The sequence below is a fragment of the Durio zibethinus genome, chromosome 19, assembly GCF_047325235.1.
Source record: "Durio zibethinus cultivar Kanyao isolate XHJ-2024 chromosome 19, ASM4732523v1, whole genome shotgun sequence".
Lineage (NCBI taxonomy): Eukaryota > Viridiplantae > Streptophyta > Magnoliopsida > Malvales > Malvaceae > Durio > Durio zibethinus.
This window is the reverse complement of record NC_143180.1, coordinates 18,257,824-18,277,203: the sequence shown is the minus strand read 5'-3', so window position 1 is coordinate 18,277,203 and position 19,380 is coordinate 18,257,824. Positions and strand designations below refer to the sequence as shown.

Below are 19,380 nucleotides of genomic sequence, written 5' to 3'. Positions count from 1 at the left end.
AAATATTGAAGAATGTACTTTGATGGAGCTGCAATGCCTTGGGGCATGGAATTGGGATAATTCTAATTTCTCCAGAAGAACAATACTGCCCTGTAACAGTAAGGTTAAATTTTAATTACACAAATAACATCGCTAAATATAAGGCATGTGTCATGGGCTTACAAGCTGTTATAGATAAAAGAGTGAAAGCACTGAAAGTGTTTGGAAACTCAACTCTAGTTATATATCAGTTGAAAGGAGAATGGGAGACGAGAGATTCAAAACTCGTTCCATATCATAAGTATATTCTAGAATTGACAAAATAATTTGAAGATATCCAGTTTGACCACTTACCTCGAGAAGAGAATTTGATTGCTGATGTATTGACTGCTCTAGTTGCAATGATTTGAATTAATGACAATACTAACATTCAACCCATCAAGCTAGATGTTAAGAATATACCAGCTTATTACTCTAATGTAAAGATGGGGATGTCCTGTATAAAAAAAATAGGGATAAAGTATTATTGGGGTGCGTAAATAAGACTGAAGCAAAGAAAATCATTGAAGAGGTGCATGATGGAATATGTGGAGCACATACCAGTGGACATATGATGGCGAGACAGATCATGAAAGTAGGATATTACTGGTTGACGATGGAGAATGATTGCATTGACTATGCTCGTAAATGCCATAAATACCAGATATGTGCTGATAAGATCCATGCTTTGCCATCTGTTTTAATGTTATGGCACCACCATGGCCATTCTCAATGTGGGGCATGGATGTCATCGGTCTAATCACCCCAAAGGCCTCTAACGGGCACAGATTCATTTTTGTGATGATAGATTACTTCACAAAATGGGTAGAGGCAGCATCATATGCAAGTGTGACACGTTCTGTGGTTTACAAGTTCATAAAGAGAGAGATCATCTGTAGATATGGACTTTCGAAGAGAATTATTTCAGACAATACCAAGAATCTAAATAGTAAGATGATGCAAAAAATATGTGTTCAATACAAGATCAAGCATCATAACTCGGCACCATACCGTTCAAAAATGAATGGGGCAGTTAAGGCAGCTAATAAGAACATAAAAAAGATTTTAGAAAAAATGATCGAGACTTACAAAGATTGGCATGAGAAGTTACCATTTGCATTGCATGCATATCGAACGTCAGTTCACACCTTTACTGGGGTAACCTTATTTTCTTTAGTTTATGGGATGGAAGCTGTATTACTAGTGGAAGTAGAGATCTCTTCCTTGAGGGTTCTAAAAGAAGTTGAGTTGAAAGAAGCTGAATGGATTTAAGAACGCTATGAGCAGTTAAATTTCATAGAAGAAAAGAGATTAACTGCACTGTGCCATGATCAGCTATATCAAAGAAGAATGATGAAGGCTCATGATAAGAAGATTCAGCCCCGTTGCTTTCAAGAATGAGAGTTGGTCTTGAAAAGAATTCTCCCAATCCAGCACGATAGTAGAGGAAAATGGACTTCGAATTGAGAACGATCGTATGTGGTGAAACAAGCTTTTTCGGGTGAAACGTTGATACTGACTAAGATCGATGGAAATGATTTACCCCATCCTATAAATTTTGATGCTATAAAGAAATACTATGCTTGAAAAAAATGAATAAATGAATAAATGAATAAATAAAAAATGAAAAAAAGAAAAAAAGTGAATGAAAAAGGAGGACTCAAGGCGAAAACCCTAAAAGGGTGGTTTGAGTCATAGGGGGTTTGTCTAAGTTGAAAACCCTGAAAAGGCAGCTTAGATAAGGAGAATACATCATCGAATTTAAAAGTTTGCTGACATGGAGGCTAGCAAATTTGGAAGAGTTCTAAGTTGTTAAATACGTCAGAGGGTTGAGTTTTCAAAAAAAAAACTTTGATATGTGTTATCGTGATTATCTGATTGTTCATTTTGGGCTTTGTCCACATACTTGTCCTTTTAATTCTCCCTTGGCTGAAATTAGCCAACATTTTACTAATAGGAGACATTCTATTTCATTCTTTATGTCTTTTTCTGATGACTGTTTCTCAACCATTCATATTTCTTTCTTCTTAGTACCCCACCATGGAAGAAATGTGCAAATGCATTCTTACTTTTTGAGTTTGAAATAATTATTGATGAATGAATAACAATATAAAAGATTTTTACATTACATTGAATAAGTCAAGAGTGATAAAGGCAGAATCGAGATGTTCAGTTCCTGATTAGGACAATTGATCTGGAAAGAGATTTCTTACAGGAAGAATGTGAGTGGAAGAGACAATTAAGAGCTACACTAGCTCGATCTTAGAAGAGCAGTGTAATTGGATCTTTGAAGAATTAAAGGGCTTGATGCCCAAGAAAAGAGCTTGAAAAACTTGAGTACCATACATTGAATAGGAATTAATTGGCCAACATTTGCATAGCATGCATTGAAATTCATATGCATTGCATAGCATATACTACTTTCAGAAAAGTATAGTATATAAATTCAAGAAGAAGGGGTGTTCCAACATCCCACATAAAGAAGACAGACGTGAAGATATTTTCAAATTTGAAAAGAAACTTGTCAGGTAAGTTCCTAATCCTTGAAATATGATGTCTTTTGGTATCAGGGTTGATTTATAAGACCTTTGGGCATAATCTCCTGAAATTCCTTCAAACATAATTTTCAACTCCTTTGGACATGATTGTCAAGGAGCAATTTACTTTTCAAAGTCGTGGTACCTCTGTTTAGAGGAGCAATTTACTTTCCAAAGTCGTGGTGCCTCTGTTTAAAGGAGCAATTTACTTTTCAAAAGTTGTGGTGCCTCTATTTAGAGGAGCAATTTACTTTTCAAAGTCGTGGTTACTTTTCAAAGTCGTGGTGCCTCTTATTAGAGGAGCAATTTACTTTTCAAAGTCGTGGTGCCATTGTTTAGAGGAGCAATTTATTTTTCAAAGTTGTGGTGCCTCTGTTTAGAGGAGCAATTTATTTTTCCAAAGTCGTTGAGCCTCTGATTAGAGGAGTAATTTATTTTCCAAAGTCGTTGAGCCTCTGCTTAAAGGAGCTTTGGTCAAAAACAAAAAAATAAAATAAACAAAAAAACAAAAAAATAAAAAAAATAAAAAAATAAAAAAAATAATAAAAATATCGAGTTGAGTCTTGATTGGGTGTCTACGTCTTTGCGCAATTTCTGTTTCACAAAAAATGTGCAAAGAGGGGTAGCTGTAGACACCCAATTTGGTCCAAGCCCGGATCAATTGGGCCTGGTCCAAATAGGTAAGTCTATTTTATTTTTATTTTTATTTTTATTTTTTGTATTTTACATTTTTATTTTATTTTTATTTTTATTATTGTTTTATTTTTTTTTCTTTTATTTTTATCTTAGGTATTTATTATTGCTATTTATTAATATATATATCATTATTATTATTATTATTTTCTTTTTTTGTTAATATTTATATGTATATCAGATTATATGTTATAATTTATCTGTTATTTAATTTTAATTTATCTGTTAATTTTTTGATTTATCTTTTTTTTTTATTTTTTTTAATTTATTCGGTTGAAATTGGATTGGGATTCAATCAGAAGAGTCCATGTTGGATTCAATGATTGAATCTTGATCCAAAGGGGAATTGGGATTGATTAGAAACTCTTCTGATCAATCCCTATAAAAGAGATCCTCAGAAACAGAAAAAACACACAGAAAATAGAGAAAGAAGCTACTGGCTGAGGAAAAAAAATAGACAGAAGATTTTTGAAAGCTTAAAAGGGTTTAGAGGCGTTAGAATAGCTTTAGGAATCGGGAGAAATTTTTGGAGATTTTTTCTGTGAATTTTTTTCTGGAAATTTCTGGAAAATTTCTAGATTCCGGTGAACTTTTCGACGAAAGTTAAATTTTTCGACGATAATTCTGGCCAAGTTTGAAGTTTTCAACTAGCTGCCCAGTTTTCGATGAAGATTTTCAGAAATCGACCAACTTTTCGGTGAACTTTCAATGAAAAACCCAGATTCCGACCAATTTTCTAGAATCCGATGAATATTCAACTGGAGTTCTTCAGAAGTTTTAGAGAGAAAGGAGAGAAAAGGAAAGAAGAGAGAGAGAGGGGAGAAGGCTTCTGCTGAAAAAACGAAGGAACCAGCCTTATATACCCTCCCAAAACGACATCGTTTTTGCATTAAATAACCTAGAGGATCTGCGCGTTTTGCCAAGATCCAACCCGATCCGAGCGTCGAACCGCTTTTCGACCCGCACGTGATCTACCTTCACGAGCCGTTAGCCGAGCCGAGCCGACCTTTCGAGCCGCGTTCTTTGAGCCGTTTTTCTTCCTTAAGTCGAGCCGAGCCGAGCCGTTCTCCGAGCCACTCCAGGTTTATTTATTTATTTATTTATTATTATTATTAGATTAGGTTTATTTAATATTCTTTTTTCTTTATTTTATTTTTATTTTTGTTTTACTTTTCTTTGTTTTTTTATTTTTTATTATTTTTTTATTTTTTATTTTCACTTTTATTTTGTTTTATTATTTTATTTTCTTTAAATAAAATCCAAAAAAAAATATTTTTGGGGAAAAGTTGAAAGTATCAATTTTCCTTAAAAGTAAATTTTCAAAAAAAAAATTTTGAGGAAAAGTTGAAAGTATCAATTTTCCTTAAAAATAAATTTTCTAAAAAAGGTTTTTGAGGAAAAGTTGAAAGTATCAATTTTTCTTAAAAATAAATTTTCAAAAAAGGTTTTTGAGGAAAAGTTGAAAGTATCAATTTTTCTCGAAATTAAAGTTTCAAAAGATATTTTGGGGAAAAGTTGAAAGTATCAATTTTCCTCGAGATTAAATTTTCTAAAAAAATATTTTGGGAAAAAGTTGAAAGTATCAATTTTTCCTGCACAAAAACAATTATTCTTTTCTTCCTTTTTGTTTTTTTTATTTTTTTTAATGTTAAATAATCCGACGATGGAGCCTCTACAAGTGAGACAATAGTTTTCTTGCATACTCTTGAGGTGAGGGGATTTTCTCAATTTTCTACTAAAAGTATTAGAGTCAATTGAGAATAATTTTCAATAATTAATCACTTGGTAAATTTTTAAGGCTCATTGGATAACACAAATTTAAGTTGGTACCATCTTTTGATGGGCGTTGTGAGGGTGCTATAACCTTCCTCACACGTAACCGAATTCTCGAACCCTGTTCTGGTTAGTAGACCTGAACCTATTATTTTAGGGACTCTTAAACTTAGGTGTTCCCTGAAAGGACAGATTCTTTAGGTGGCCAATCGCACCTAGATAAAAAAGATTGGTGGCGACTCCCTAAAAGTCAATGTCTAGTGATAGATCCCTGGATCTAGACGTTATGACAAAATTATTGCTTAGTTAATTAATAAATGTCATCTAGATGTTAAATCCTAAATTTTAAATGCTAAATCTTAAATCATATAAAGAGATAATTCATGCAAAATCAGACTTTCAGAATTTTTCCGCAAAGATGTGTGAATGCCAATCAAGAGTAAGGTTGTCCAAATATATATCAATCAATTGAAAATAAGACTAGGCTAACCTTATCTTAAAAATAAAATTGTAACCAAGGTTAATCCTAATTCCAAACATTTTTTGATAAAGATTATCACCAACCAAATTTTAATTTTCTAAGTTCTTCCAGTTTTTCCTTTTTGTTTAAAGATAAACAATAATAATAAAATAAATGAGATAAAATTAAATTAAAGATAAAAATAAAGATAATAGGACAATAAAAATAAAAATAAATGAATAAAATAAAGAATAAAGAATAAACCAGCTAGTGATTTCTGGAAAATGATTTTTGCAAAATATTTATGTTTTCTAAATTGAAACAAATTTTCTGTTGTTTGGATGATTTAATGAAAAATATTTTTCATTATTTGCTTGTTTTCTGGAAAATCTTTTTTTAATAATATTAATATAATTATTAAAATATTAAAAATTATCTATTATTAAAATATATTGAAATTAATTATTATTAAAATTAACAAATAATTATATTTTAATAATAATATTTAATATTAAAATATTATGTTAATATAACAAATACTTAAAATAAAACTATTTATGATTCTTTATGTTACTTATTAATATATTATAATATTATTTATTAATATTACTTATTTATTCATATAATATTATTTATAAGTAAAATTATACTTAAAAGTATTAATAAATAGTTCTACTTATAGACAGCCTTTTTTTGGAAAATGTCTTCCTCTTTTCAAATTCGTAAGAAAATTTTCAAAAAAATGATATCTTTTTCCATTTATTAGTAAATCAGTTTTCATTGACTAGTCAATTTTTTACCAAATAAACACTTGAAAATGTGAAAAATCATTTTTCGAAAATAATTTTTTACGAAACAAATGGAGTCTAAATGAGATATTTATAATAACAAAGTAAGAATAAAAAATAAGAATTGGGTCCTTAAAAGTTGAAGAAGCTCAAATAGCAAGAAAAATGGACTTAAACAATTCCGAAAACGCATACAGAAATTTAAACAGAAAATCAGAACCTTGCATAGAAGTATAAAGGATTTACGCTTTGTAATAAAAATGGAAATCAAGAAAAACAAGTAAACTAGAAGCAAAAATGGCTATGAAAAGTGAAGAAAATACAAGAAAAAAACTAATCCTAAAACCTCAAAACTAGTCAAGAAGACGGCTGGGGACTCTTCTTCTTGCAGCAAAAGAAATCTTCTATTTAAGGGTCTTTCCTAGGTTTTTGGAAGCCAATCAAATTAAAATAATATTTCAAGAGAAATAATTTTTAATACTTTACCTAAATGTTAGAGAGTTAATAATAATTATTATCTATAACAAATGTTATTTTTTTTCATTTTAATAGATTATTATGAAGAATCTTAGGCAAAAAAGATGATCCTTAAATTTCACTTAAATGATGGAGAGTTTTAGGGTAACGCTTTAATCTCAGGATTTTCATTTTATTTTTAAACCAAATTTCTTTGTTTCACTAAATAAAAATTGATCGTAAGAAATGAAGGGAATTATTATTAGATATCAAGTTGAAAATCATTTTATTCAACAACAAATGAATAATACATGATTAATTGATACCGTTTTTAAAACAGACACTATGAGAGTGCTCCTTCCCCATTCACAACTATACTTCTAAATGCAACTTTATTTTCAAAAACTAAAATTATTTTTTTGATAAATTTTAAAATAATTTTAAGGATTTATGAAAAAAATAAATTTTTAGGTGGCAAATTTCACCTCATAAAAAGTATTGGTGTAACTCCCTATTTTGATTAGTTCTAAAATTTTCATCTTGTGATTGGGTTTTCAGACCCGCATGTCGTTACCTCAAGCACCATATTAAAGATTTTTAAAATTCAAGTAACATATTGAATATTTTATTATAATTCAAGAGTCATTCATGATATTAACTCATCTTAATATTATTTGAATACGTAGCATAAATAATAAAATAATTTATTCTATTAAAATTCTCAAACATTGGTGATAAAATCATTATAAATTTACAATGATAAAAATCATTAATAATGGAAGCCAAAATATTACTAAATTTTACAAACATTAACAACCAAAATATTAATGTGTTTTATATTTCATAATTTCAAGGTTTTGATTATAATAAATTTATGTTACCTATATTTTCTTTAATATTTTATTATCAAAACTATGAATTTTGTTTATAATTAGAACCTTAAAGTTATGAAATAGGAAACACTTAAAAGAATATATTTGCATGGGCCGAATTACAAAATTTGAAATAGTACTATTTTAGTAACTTTAACAATTAAATAATATTTTTTCATTGTTCAAATTAAAATGGTATAATTACATTAGACTAAAAAGTTTATAATTTAACTTTATGCAATAAAGATATCAAATGGTTATTTCTATTTTTTATAAAATTTGAAGATTTATTCATTCATGACTAATTTATAAATTTTTAAAGTTGAGTGATAGAAAAACAATTTTTAAAAATATATTTTGTAAAGTCGATAACTTGTGGTCATGTGGTCTAGCCCTGATTTCTCTCTACCTACTGCATGATATCAAGTCTTGTTATTTTGTAAAAAAATAAAAAAAAAATACTAATCGTCTTAGCTGTTAATTACAAAATAATTTTAAGTGAAGGATATATATATCATTTGTTTTTCTATTTATTTTTTCATTCTTTTTATTACTTAATATATATTTTAACTATAAAAGTATGAATAATTAATGAATGGCTCCATGGCCTTAACATCATAAAAGGATTTGAAAACGTAAATCTAAACAAAGGCCTTGAAATTTTAAAAAGATTTAAAATACTCCTCTAAATAGAGTTCTTAAAACCTTTAAAGGATTTGAAAAAATTTATCTGAAGAGATCTTCAAAGCTTAAAAAGGCTTTGAAAACGCTCTTCTAAGCAAAGATTTTAAAACTTTAAAATCCCTTCTTTCTGGCTCAAGTTTTTTCTTTTAATTTTTAGAAATATGATTTTTGTTAGAGGCGGTTTAATTTAGTTGAACAAAAGGACGGTATGTTACGGAAAATTATCCACTCACCGTCAACACCAATTTTAAACTCTAACATCTATGTATCCTTAATTTTAGGATATTATATAAAATAATATAATTAAAATTAATCAAAACTGAAAAGGTAATATACCATCCACCAAATTAGTTCTATGGTTCTTGAGTCACTTCTTTATGCAGTATTAATTGATATAAATGTACATAATTAAGACTATTTGGATAAGCAGTGAAATTAATTACAATAATATTAAAAACAGTAATAAAATTTATTGTAATTACGATTGAAAAAAAATTTTAATAAAAAATTTATGTTGACTTGATCTCATTGAAATTGATATTTAGATTCAATTAAAAGTGCGATAAGCTTAATTGTACCGCACCGAAAGTAAGGTAGAATCCAAACAAGAACTAAAATTATCTGCCTTCCATTTACTTAAAAACAAAAAACGAAAACTAGCACATGTGAAAATGTTGTACTAACCGAGTTGTTGTCATCTTATGGCCAGTGGATGTTGTAAACTAGTATATATGTAGGTGTATATTGCAGCATTCGAAGCACAACGCAACACAATACAAATTACTACGATGGCTGCTAATTCAACACTACTGGCAATACAATTTGTAGCGGGTGTTCCAGCACCAAGGTGCCATCTTCGTAGAAATTTGGTAACCAAAACACCCGAAACTACTATCATGGCTGTCAATCCAGCATTAAAACATGAAGCCAGTGTCCTAGTATCCCCACCATGCCAACTTCATAGAAATTCAGTAAGTACCAAAAGAAACAAAACAACCGTGGCTGCCTATCCAAAAGTAATAGATATTGTATCGGCGGGTATTCCATTCTCCACACTGGGCGAGCTTAGCAACTTATCCGGGCAAACTGTTTCCCTGGATGACAAGGACATTTGGGAAGGGTATCGGTCTGGTAACTTCCCAAAATCAATTATTACTGGAGAGGTGGGTGAGTTTCAGCACAGTGCAGAGTCTGCAGGTAAGATTATAGGTTCAGTTGGTGCTCTTGCGTACAAACTGGATGAGAAGATTAAGTGGATTATTGCCTGGAGCAACCCACAAAACGAACTCAACAAGGTATTGCATTCAACTCGTAACATATATATATATATATATATAAATATATTTCTAACAAATAATTTAAGCCATCTGATCATCACACCATTGAAATATAATCAATTAATCTATCAACTGCAGGTCTATACTGAGATTCTCGAAGAAACTGCTGATTGGGAACAAATCAAAACAAGTCTTGAACAAGATGGACAAGCAAAATATACAGATACTAAATTCGGATACCTGTCAGAAGTTGAAATTGATCCAATCAGCGGTACGCCAACGATGAAGGCAAAACTTAGCCCGGTTGCTAAGCCAGCAAGTTAATGCATAAGCTCGCTCTGCTTGCTGATCAAACTGTGGTGGTAGGCGCATTACTACTAGAATAAAATTTGATAGCCAGCAGTGGAGTATCTTAATTATGTACGTGCTTAATTATTGTGTGTTTATTATATGTAAAATTTCAGAGTACATATACTCTGAATTGGAAATTAGGGCCTTCAAACTTATGTCATTTCCATGTCTATAGACATGGCTATTTGTATCCTAATATGGAAAAATAAAAAAAGAAGGCCTTTATTTTCTAATCATGTTATATATTTGCTGCTGCAGCTATATCTTCCACCCTTCAAAACTATAACTATGTAGTTTAATTGTATCAACAATTCAACAACATCTTCATTATCTAAAATAATTAAAGAATATGATGATGATGATGATCAAAATATTACTAGTTTCTGCAACAGCATCCTAAGTGTGAAATTATTACTTAATTAATTAAGCCTGTGCATTTACAATTTAAAGATGTACATTTTGATAACCATCAGCCAATAAAATAGCTTTATTGCTAGTTGTATTGCTAATACATTCAAGTACATGATTTATTGAAATGTTTTTTATAATTAGAGATTATGGTAAGCTTGTCACCGTTCATACTATATAAATTGATTGAATTTTGTACATGTATAGAATATAAACATTATTTTTTTATTAATGTTTTCTTTTAGTCTTACTAGTATCCACCTCTTAAGAAAAGTAGATGGACCATTTACATTAAATCTCAGATTTATTTTCATCTAATTTACCATTTATTTATTCTAGGGATAACATACCAGAATATGTTATGTATCAGCACTTAAAATTAGAAAACTCTCAAAACCTTTCAAATAATTAAAACAGAAAAAAAGTGCTAAAGTCGAAACTTTTCAAATTATCAATTTTTTACTATAAGAACTAATAAATATAATTATATAACCTTTGTTTTAGTGAAAATTTGAGAAGAGGTTAGTATAACAAAATAATAACATAACTCTATACAAAATCTACACGAAGGAACATAGAAACGGTTGTGATTACTACGAGAATAAGAAATATATTTGACACTCTTGGACCACTATTACTATGAGTGATCCCTATCAATTTTTATTGAAAATCAAGCTTTTTGAATTAATATAAAAATCGGATCCTACAACAACACTAAAAAAAAGCAAGCAATATAAGCTGCTAGAAAAGCAAACAATAAGCTACAAAACTCAAAAGGATATCCTACGTCTATGAAAACCACTATACAAGGTTTTGAGTTCTATTCACATCTCATTTGACAAAATCATTATCAAAATTATTTGCATCCCGCGGCGTATGAAAAATTTGCCAAGTTTCCATTTGTAGTTTCAGGGTTTCCAAATGCATAATGTGCTTTTTTAATCTTGAAGAGGTACTTTGGGATGATTTTATCCAAGCCAGAGTCACCTTCTATAATCATTGTATTTAATATTAATCCCTGAGGAAGTCAATCTCTCTTATTGCCATCAACTCGATCTCGTTTGAGTAAATCAGGCTTAGGTTTTAACACAACTTTTAAGCTGAAATCCAATGTATAATTAATCTACAAGCTAATGCAAATATTTGTTAATACATAATTTTAAAGTTATTTGTACATATTATATGCGATTATATGTTTAGCATATAATTATTTAGAAATAAATATATAAAAAAAATCACGTACAATGTACATGATAATAAAATTTAGTATATGTTTAAGAGTTTATATTTGATATATTATTAGTATATAAATTTTATATACTATTAAAAAATCAAATGAAGAAAGCATGAAGAAAAACAGAACAATTATCTTCCATTTTTGCAAGGAATCTACGAAATGGTTAGCCTTCCTTTAAATGTGAACGGACTCTACCACCTCAACGATTTCTCTGAATCTATCAATCTCAGCAAAAATCATTCATTGTTTCCAAAGTCAAGAATCCTTATAACACACGCAGCTAATAGCCACCATAGAATCTGTTGATCAAAAGAAAGATGCAAGCTGTCCATGAAAGACACGAACTGTTTCACCGAGAATTTTCATTTCTATCAGATTCCCGTACTAGATTGTCTTTTGTGGTTGTCCTTATTGTAGATAACCATTTAGATTCAAGGTTTCTAAGTTCTGAAAAATTGTTTTATAACTCAGTTATCCAATATTTGAGTTACTTTTGGATTTTGATATTTTGATTTTCATGGGCCATTTAATTTAGCCCATTTCTTTGCCTTCATTTGTATTTTATGTTTTAGATAGAATAATATATAAGATTGAAAAATAAAAAGGCATAAAATTGGAATTTAATTCGGATAAAAACTCTAGGATCATGAAAGTTTTAAATTTTGAAGTCATTTGGATAATAAGGTTTTTCTTTTCGAAACCCTTATCCTGTTTGAAGGAACAAGATAGGATTTCTTTTAAATTTTATAATTTCAATCTCAAGCTTATTTTAAGCTTAATCTCCATCGTACTAACCCCTATATAAACCCCAAGAATCACACAAAGAAGGAGAAAGAAAAAATCAAAAAGTAACCAAAGTGAGATGAGGTTGGCAGTAAAAAAAATTCAGTTCTTGTTTGAATTTTGTTCTTTTGAAGATTTGAAATTTGTACAAACTGGATGATAAGATTAAGTGGATTATTTGCCTAGAACAACCCACAAAATGAACACAAGGTATTGCATTCAACTCGAAACATATATATTATAAACAATAAATTAAGACAATTGATCATCACCACATTGAAATATAATCAATTAATCTATCAACTACAGATCTATATTGAGATCCTCGAACAAACTGCTGATTGGGAGCAAATCAGAATAAGTCTTGAACAACTTGGGAAAACAAAATATACAGGTACTAATTTTGGATACCAGTCAGAAATTGAAATTGATCCAAACAGTGGTACGCCAACATTCAAGACAACACTTAAGCCAGCAGCAAATGCATAAGCTGGCTCTACTCGCTGATCAAACTGTGGTGGGGAGGTTGTCAAAAATAATAATAATGTGACGTGGGTGCACTACTACTACTACTACTACTACTACTACTACTACTATAAATTTCATAGCCAGTGGATTATCTTAATTATGTACCTTCTTAATTGGCTTTTGTTTGTTATATGTAAATCTTCAAAAATATATAACGTCTGAATTTGAACTTAGGGCCTTCAAAACTTTTGTCATTTCCATATCTATATACATGGTTGTTTGTATCCTAAAATGGAAAAACAAAAAAGGCCTCTATTATCTCATCATTAATATATGTTTGCTCTGACAGGTACATCTTCCACCCTTCAAAACTATAATAAGTGGTGGAGTTAATTTTTATACACTGTCAGTGTATCATTTTTATACACTGTCAATGATAATAGGATGACAGTTCATTTGATGAATAAAAATTAAATTTTTAGGTCTTTAAAAATAAATATTAATAAATTTATTTAAGGTTAATTAATTAGTAAAATTTTGCTCTTCCTTACTTTTTTTACTGCCTCCTTTTCAAAAGTTTGAAACCCTGGTACACATTTTCAATCTTGCTATTTCGACTACTTCACTCACATTTTTAACCCCATCTATCGATCTTGTTATAGGATTTTCAATGTAAAAATAGGTTATATGAGACATCATAATGCCCATAACAAAAAAAAATGTCAAATAATTGATAAATTTCGTTTTATTATAGGTTCTAAGAAGGTCAATCACATGCAGTGAACAGCTTTTAGTATTTCTAATACTTTTTCAATTTGCCATAATTATCACAATCATCCAAGGATGCTATTGGGATGATAGATTTTGTTATCATCTATAGGGAACCAAACTCTTTGGTAGATTCTTTGGTAAAGAAGGGTGTTGCTGGTGGCACATTGTTTCATGCACGGTTGTAACTAGTGATTGAGTGCTTTTATTATGATGTTTCAAGTGTTAAGCTTTATCTGGTGCTTTAGTTGATTAGACTTTGTTTTTCAACAGAGATGAACAAGTGTAGTTCTATGCTTATTTTAATAGAAAGAGTCTTTTGGTTGAGAAAAAAAAAATTAAAGGATAAAGAAACATCTTTTTATAGGAATACAGTTTAAATAGCTCTTAGGGAAGAAGTCTACATCGAAAGGTTCCTACATCTATTGTAAAAAATCTTAACTCAAAATCTGATAAGATGACTAATCTGTGAGTAGCAAATTTGTATGAAAAAAATAATGCTGATCCATCTTTGTTTTGAAAAATAATCTCTACCTTTATAATTGTGAATGAAGCAGCCAAAATAGCAAGATTGAAAAGAGGTTTGAGGCTTTCAAAATATTGAAGAGGGACTCGATAAAGAAAATTAGGAGAAAGCAAAATTTTAATAATTAATTAGAGCTAAATAAATTTATTAATATTTATTTTTAAGGACTTAGAAGTTTAATTTTTATTCATTAAATGAGGTACCATCTTATTATTAATTAATAGTGTATAAAAATAATACACTGTTAGTGTATCAAATATTAACTCTAAGTGGTGAGTTAAAGTTGAATTTGATAATATTGGTATAATTACTAATGCAGTCAGTCAGTTACTCTCCATTAACTTTGTTAATGTTACAACTTGAATGGATGATATCAGTTTATTTTAGCTAAAGTGATATTTTCAGTTAGGTAATCAATTTTATTTCAAAAGAGTTTGATCCTTTTTTTCTAAAAAATTCTAAGAAACCTTAAATAATGAATTGATATTATATGGTAGGTGATCGATCAAATATTATTGTTTTTGAATTTTATCCAAATTAAACTTGAATTTCATCAAAAATATCTAACATTAATTTTAAAATATATATATATATATATATCTTCTATCTTGTTAAGCAATCAAAGAGAGAAAATCAAACCATTAAATCAAGTAAAGACATTGGAAGGTAACTAACAGACTTGAACTTCAATTTATCAAATCAAAATCAAGCTTTTTCTAACTGAAATCCTTCCCTATATACTAATTCAAGTAAAGAATAAATTAGAATTAGAAGTGTCATAACATATTGGTCCGAAAATTCGATCACTAGATGTAAAATTTTAAAAAATAAAAAAAACATAAGGAGTCACCACCAATCTTTTTTAGGGTACAATTTGCCATCCAAAAGTTTTATTTTTTTAATAAAACTATAAAATGAGTTTAAAGTTTATGAAAAAAATAATTTTGGTCAACGAAAACGAGATTGGGTCCGAATATGTGTGGAAAAAGACTAGCACTCCTGCAACGCTCATAGAATTGGTACCAATTAATCATACGCTATTTATAATTGTAGATAAAAATGATTTTTTTGTATGAAATTGAATTATAATTTCCTTCGGTTTTAAGAAATAAAATTAGTTTAAAAATCTTTATTTAGGAATATTATCAAAATCTTCAAATTAAAAAAAATACCTTCAGAGTCTCCAACATAAAAGCAGAATTCGAAGATAATCTTTTGATTTAAGATTTATCGTAACATTCTTTCAAAAATAACATTCTTTGTAAATGATAATTATTGATAACTTTCCAACATCTACACAAAGTACCAATAATTATATTTCATGGAACACTATTTTAAGTTTATTTGTTCAAAACAAAAATTTTTTTAAGAAAACTCTTTATGCAGGAAAAAAAATAGTAATAAAATTAATATTAAATATCTATAACTAGAGCAAACACATATATATATATATGCATTATAAATAGATACTCTAATTTAAAAAATGAAACATATGCAAATGATGATCAAATGTGAATTTAAAAACTTAGTCTTCAAATATAAAAAGACTACTTAAACTCTCCAACATCTAGGCAGAGCATGGGTGTGATTTTTATATTTAAAAATTTTGTCCTATCATTTTATTATTTTATACTTTTATAGCCATGGTTTTAACAAAATGAATTTATTTTAAGTTGTAGAAATGTTTGAAAATTCTTAATGAGATAAAATTTCCTCAATAACCTAACATCTAGGTGATATTCGAGAACAAATTACTTCATAAAAGGTTTTCATGCAAATCCTTAGAAATTTAAAACGAGTTTAGAGTTTTGGGTAAATTTAAAAATTTATGAACTTTAAAAATCTCTAACATCTAAGCAGACTTTCAAAGTAAGCTTGTTTTTATAGTTCTTCTAAAAGTAGATTTTTTTTCCTATATATTTCATATATATTTCTTGCTTTCTTTAAAATTGTTATTATTATTGCTATTATGAATAAAATGCATAACTTTAAAATGCATGAAAAATAAAGTATATCAAACATAGATTTAAATACGAAAGCTTAAATTAAAACAAGCATGAAAATCCAAACAATAAAGAAATTAAACTCACAATTAAACTAAAACATCATGAAAATATTCATATAGGCATGATTAAACTTAAATATGCATGAAAATAAACCTTTATTAGGGGCCAATTTTATGCTTTTGTATTAAAAAATGCATTTAAAGAATTCAACTAAAACAACCTAACATATTCAAAGTCAACAACAAATATATATATATGGTCTCCCTTCCCCCATATCTTATAGCTTTAATCTTGACAAAATGCTATTAAGCTCCAACTACAAGTCTAGACTTACTCCATCAAGCAAAAAGAATACAAGGACATGGACCCATGCCTTTGTCTTTAACATTCTACTATAGTCTTATTAGGCTCAAACAAGGAAGACAAGGGATTATATACCGTGTAACAATCTGACCATCATGGCCCCACGCCATGACTATTTTGCTGCTTATGCCATGACTGTGCTCTTACTAACAAAATAACACTTCCATTCCCTTTTCAGAAACAAAAGAAACCATTTTTTATGTGTGTACAACATATGAACAAAAAGGGATAATAAACATTTATACTCTATTATTATTATTTTTTTTAAAAGAGAGAAGTTGCCAAATAGAACTAGAGCACTATGTTCAATAGAAAAAACGATGGTGGATGGAACATCTAACAACATTAAACCATGGCTGCCATTGATAGACAGTGGTTTTTCCTACAACCTTTATTAAATTTACCATAAAAACAAATGCATGATAGGGCCTTAAGATAAAGGTTTAGCTTTTAGACTTTCTTTCTCATGAATGATTACCAAGGAACTTGCAATAATAGGCATGAAATAAGTACATAGGAAGCAAGACAAGAAAATGCTTTGAAAGCTTTAAACTTTTCGAGGAGTTCATGATAGAAAAATAGTAATCTAGCTTGATATTTGATTAATAACTGTTGGCCTTGAATTGATTAAGAGTTTTGATTTGACAAAATAAAAATTTGCCAAACTTGTTTCAATCTTGTTGAAGCTTAAATTGAACATTTTTCCACCCTTCTATCTTGCCAAAATTCATTTGAGAACCAAAACAACTCAAATTCTCGGAACAAAACATGATTTATGCAAGTTTTGATAGAAGGGATTGATCCTCTCAAGAAGGGATCAATCCCTTCCATTACCAGATCAATCCCCTAGCAAAAGGGATCGATCCTGTTTTCAACCAGAATCGAAAGTTCTCAAGATTTGACAAAAATCGATCGATCCCCTCCTTGTAGGGATCGATTGGTTAACAGAACGGATCGATCCCCTCATTTAAGGGATCAATCACTTTTTTATACAGAATGCTTTCTTAATGTAACTTTTCAGAAAGGAAATTGATCCCCTCACATAGAAGATCGATCACCTAAGACAAGGGATCGATCCCCTCTTAAAGGGATCGATCGGTTGTTCAAACAGAATGTCCCCCAAGTGTGGAAACCCATAAAAGGGATCGATCCCCCCAAATAGGGGATCGATCACCTAAAAGAACATATCAATCCCCTCAAGCAAGGATCGATCGGGTAAGGCAAAATAGGCATAAAATTGAGCTTTCTCAAACATGAACCGATTGATCCCCTAAGAGAAGGGATCGATCCCCTAAAGGCCTGAAACTCTCAATGGCTATTTTCTATCTGAAATTTCTATAGGTTTGAAGCTTTAAATGCAATCAACGGCTCTCAACTTCTTTTTAACTATAAATTAAGCATTCCACTGTAGACCAAGAGTAACAAGAGCTAAAGAAACGTATTGCTATTCACCTACTAATTTGTTCAAGCATTCAAAGCTATAAAAAGAGAAAAAGTACAAAATTCATATAAGTTTTTCTCTACTTTTTTATCTATACATTTGTGTACTTTAACTTAGCAAACACCTAGCCTTTGTAAGGTTCTTAAAGTTTGCCAAACACTTTTGAACTTTTTGTATTGTGAGTGTGTAAGCTTAAGGGGAAGGATAACCCTTAAGAGTGTATGTTGTTGAGTTTCTAAAGCTTGGTGAAAGCTTAGTTGTAATCTTCATCAAATAATGGATTGAACTTCTTAGCAAGAGAGGCTAAGGGAGAGGATGTAGTTGCCTAAGAAATGATCAAACCTCTATAAATCTTGGTGTTAAATTCTCTAACCCTATCTCTTATTTATATTTATCTATTGTGCTTATCTATTTTGATAATTTGTGATTATTGAATATTATCTCTGAAAATTTTATTAAAACCAATTCACCCCCCTCTTGGTTTATTCTAAATCTTTGAGCTAACAATTCGTATCAAAGCCAATACTCTTTTTATAGGTTTAACAACCCAAGAGTGATCTTAAAAATGGCTCAAAAAAATATGGTAATCAATGTGAAAAAACCATCATCAAGCTACAACAACTATACCTGCCAACAAGAGGTGTGTCTCATGACAAATGAAACAGTTGTAACATCTTTTGGAAGTGAAGGGCATTCAACTGTTAGACCCTCTCTCTTTGCTGGTGACAGTTACTCATATTAGAAGACTATGATGAGGATGTTCATTTAAGCAAATGATTATGAAGTCTGAAGAGTCATTGTAAATGGTCCTTAAATTCTAATGAAGATGGTGGATGGTAAGGAGGTGATAAAGCTAGAGAGTGAATAGGATGTCAATGACATGAAGATGGCTCAACTCAATGCCAAAGCATTGCACACACTCTTTTATGCATTGGGACCAAGTGAGTATAATAGAGTCTCCTTGTGTAAAAATGTAAAGGAAATTTGGGATAAGCTGGCTATCACCCATGAAGGTACAAACCAAGTGAAAGAGATAAAAATAGGCATGCTTACTCATGATTATGAGCTGCTCAAGATGAAATCTGATGAAACCATTAGTGAGATGTCAAACCGCTTCACTAACATCATTAATGGTTTAAAGGCTCTTGGGAAGACATATTTAAATGTGGAGATCATAAAGAAAATTCTCAATAGTCTACCAAAGAGTTAGGTAGCCAAAATGACAGCCATTGAAGAGTCCAAAGATCCTCATACACTTTTTTTGGATGAACTAATGGGCTCTCTACTCACTTATGAAATGAAGGTAAAAAGAGGACAAGAACCAGTCAAGAAAGGTGGTATTGCTCTCAAATCTACCTTTCAAGAAGATGAAAAAAATTTTGCTCAAGAGGAGGATGATGAAGATGAAGAGATGGCCATGTTTGCAAAGCGATTCAAGAAGTTTATGAGAATGAACAAGTTCTCAAGTAGG

The 19,380-nt window shown here is 29.8% G+C and overlaps 2 protein-coding genes across 2 annotated transcripts; both read left to right on the top strand.

Annotated features, from left to right (window-relative positions):
- The first annotated feature begins 9,021 nt into the window (after positions 1–9,021).
- LOC111309925 (uncharacterized) lies at positions 9,022–10,150 on the top strand. The gene is made up of 2 exons (XM_022908946.2): positions 9,022–9,576; positions 9,697–10,150. Exons 1-2 carry the CDS (start codon positions 9,070–9,072, stop codon positions 9,880–9,882), a joined length of 693 nt encoding a protein of 230 aa, XP_022764681.2. The 5' UTR covers positions 9,022–9,069; the 3' UTR covers positions 9,883–10,150.
- An 8,645-nt stretch (positions 10,151–18,795) lies between these two features.
- LOC149513476 (uncharacterized) lies at positions 18,796–19,119 on the top strand. The gene has a single exon (XM_089748677.1). It carries the CDS (start codon positions 18,796–18,798, stop codon positions 19,117–19,119), a length of 324 nt encoding a protein of 107 aa, XP_089604803.1.
- The last annotated feature ends 261 nt before the right edge of the window (positions 19,120–19,380 follow it).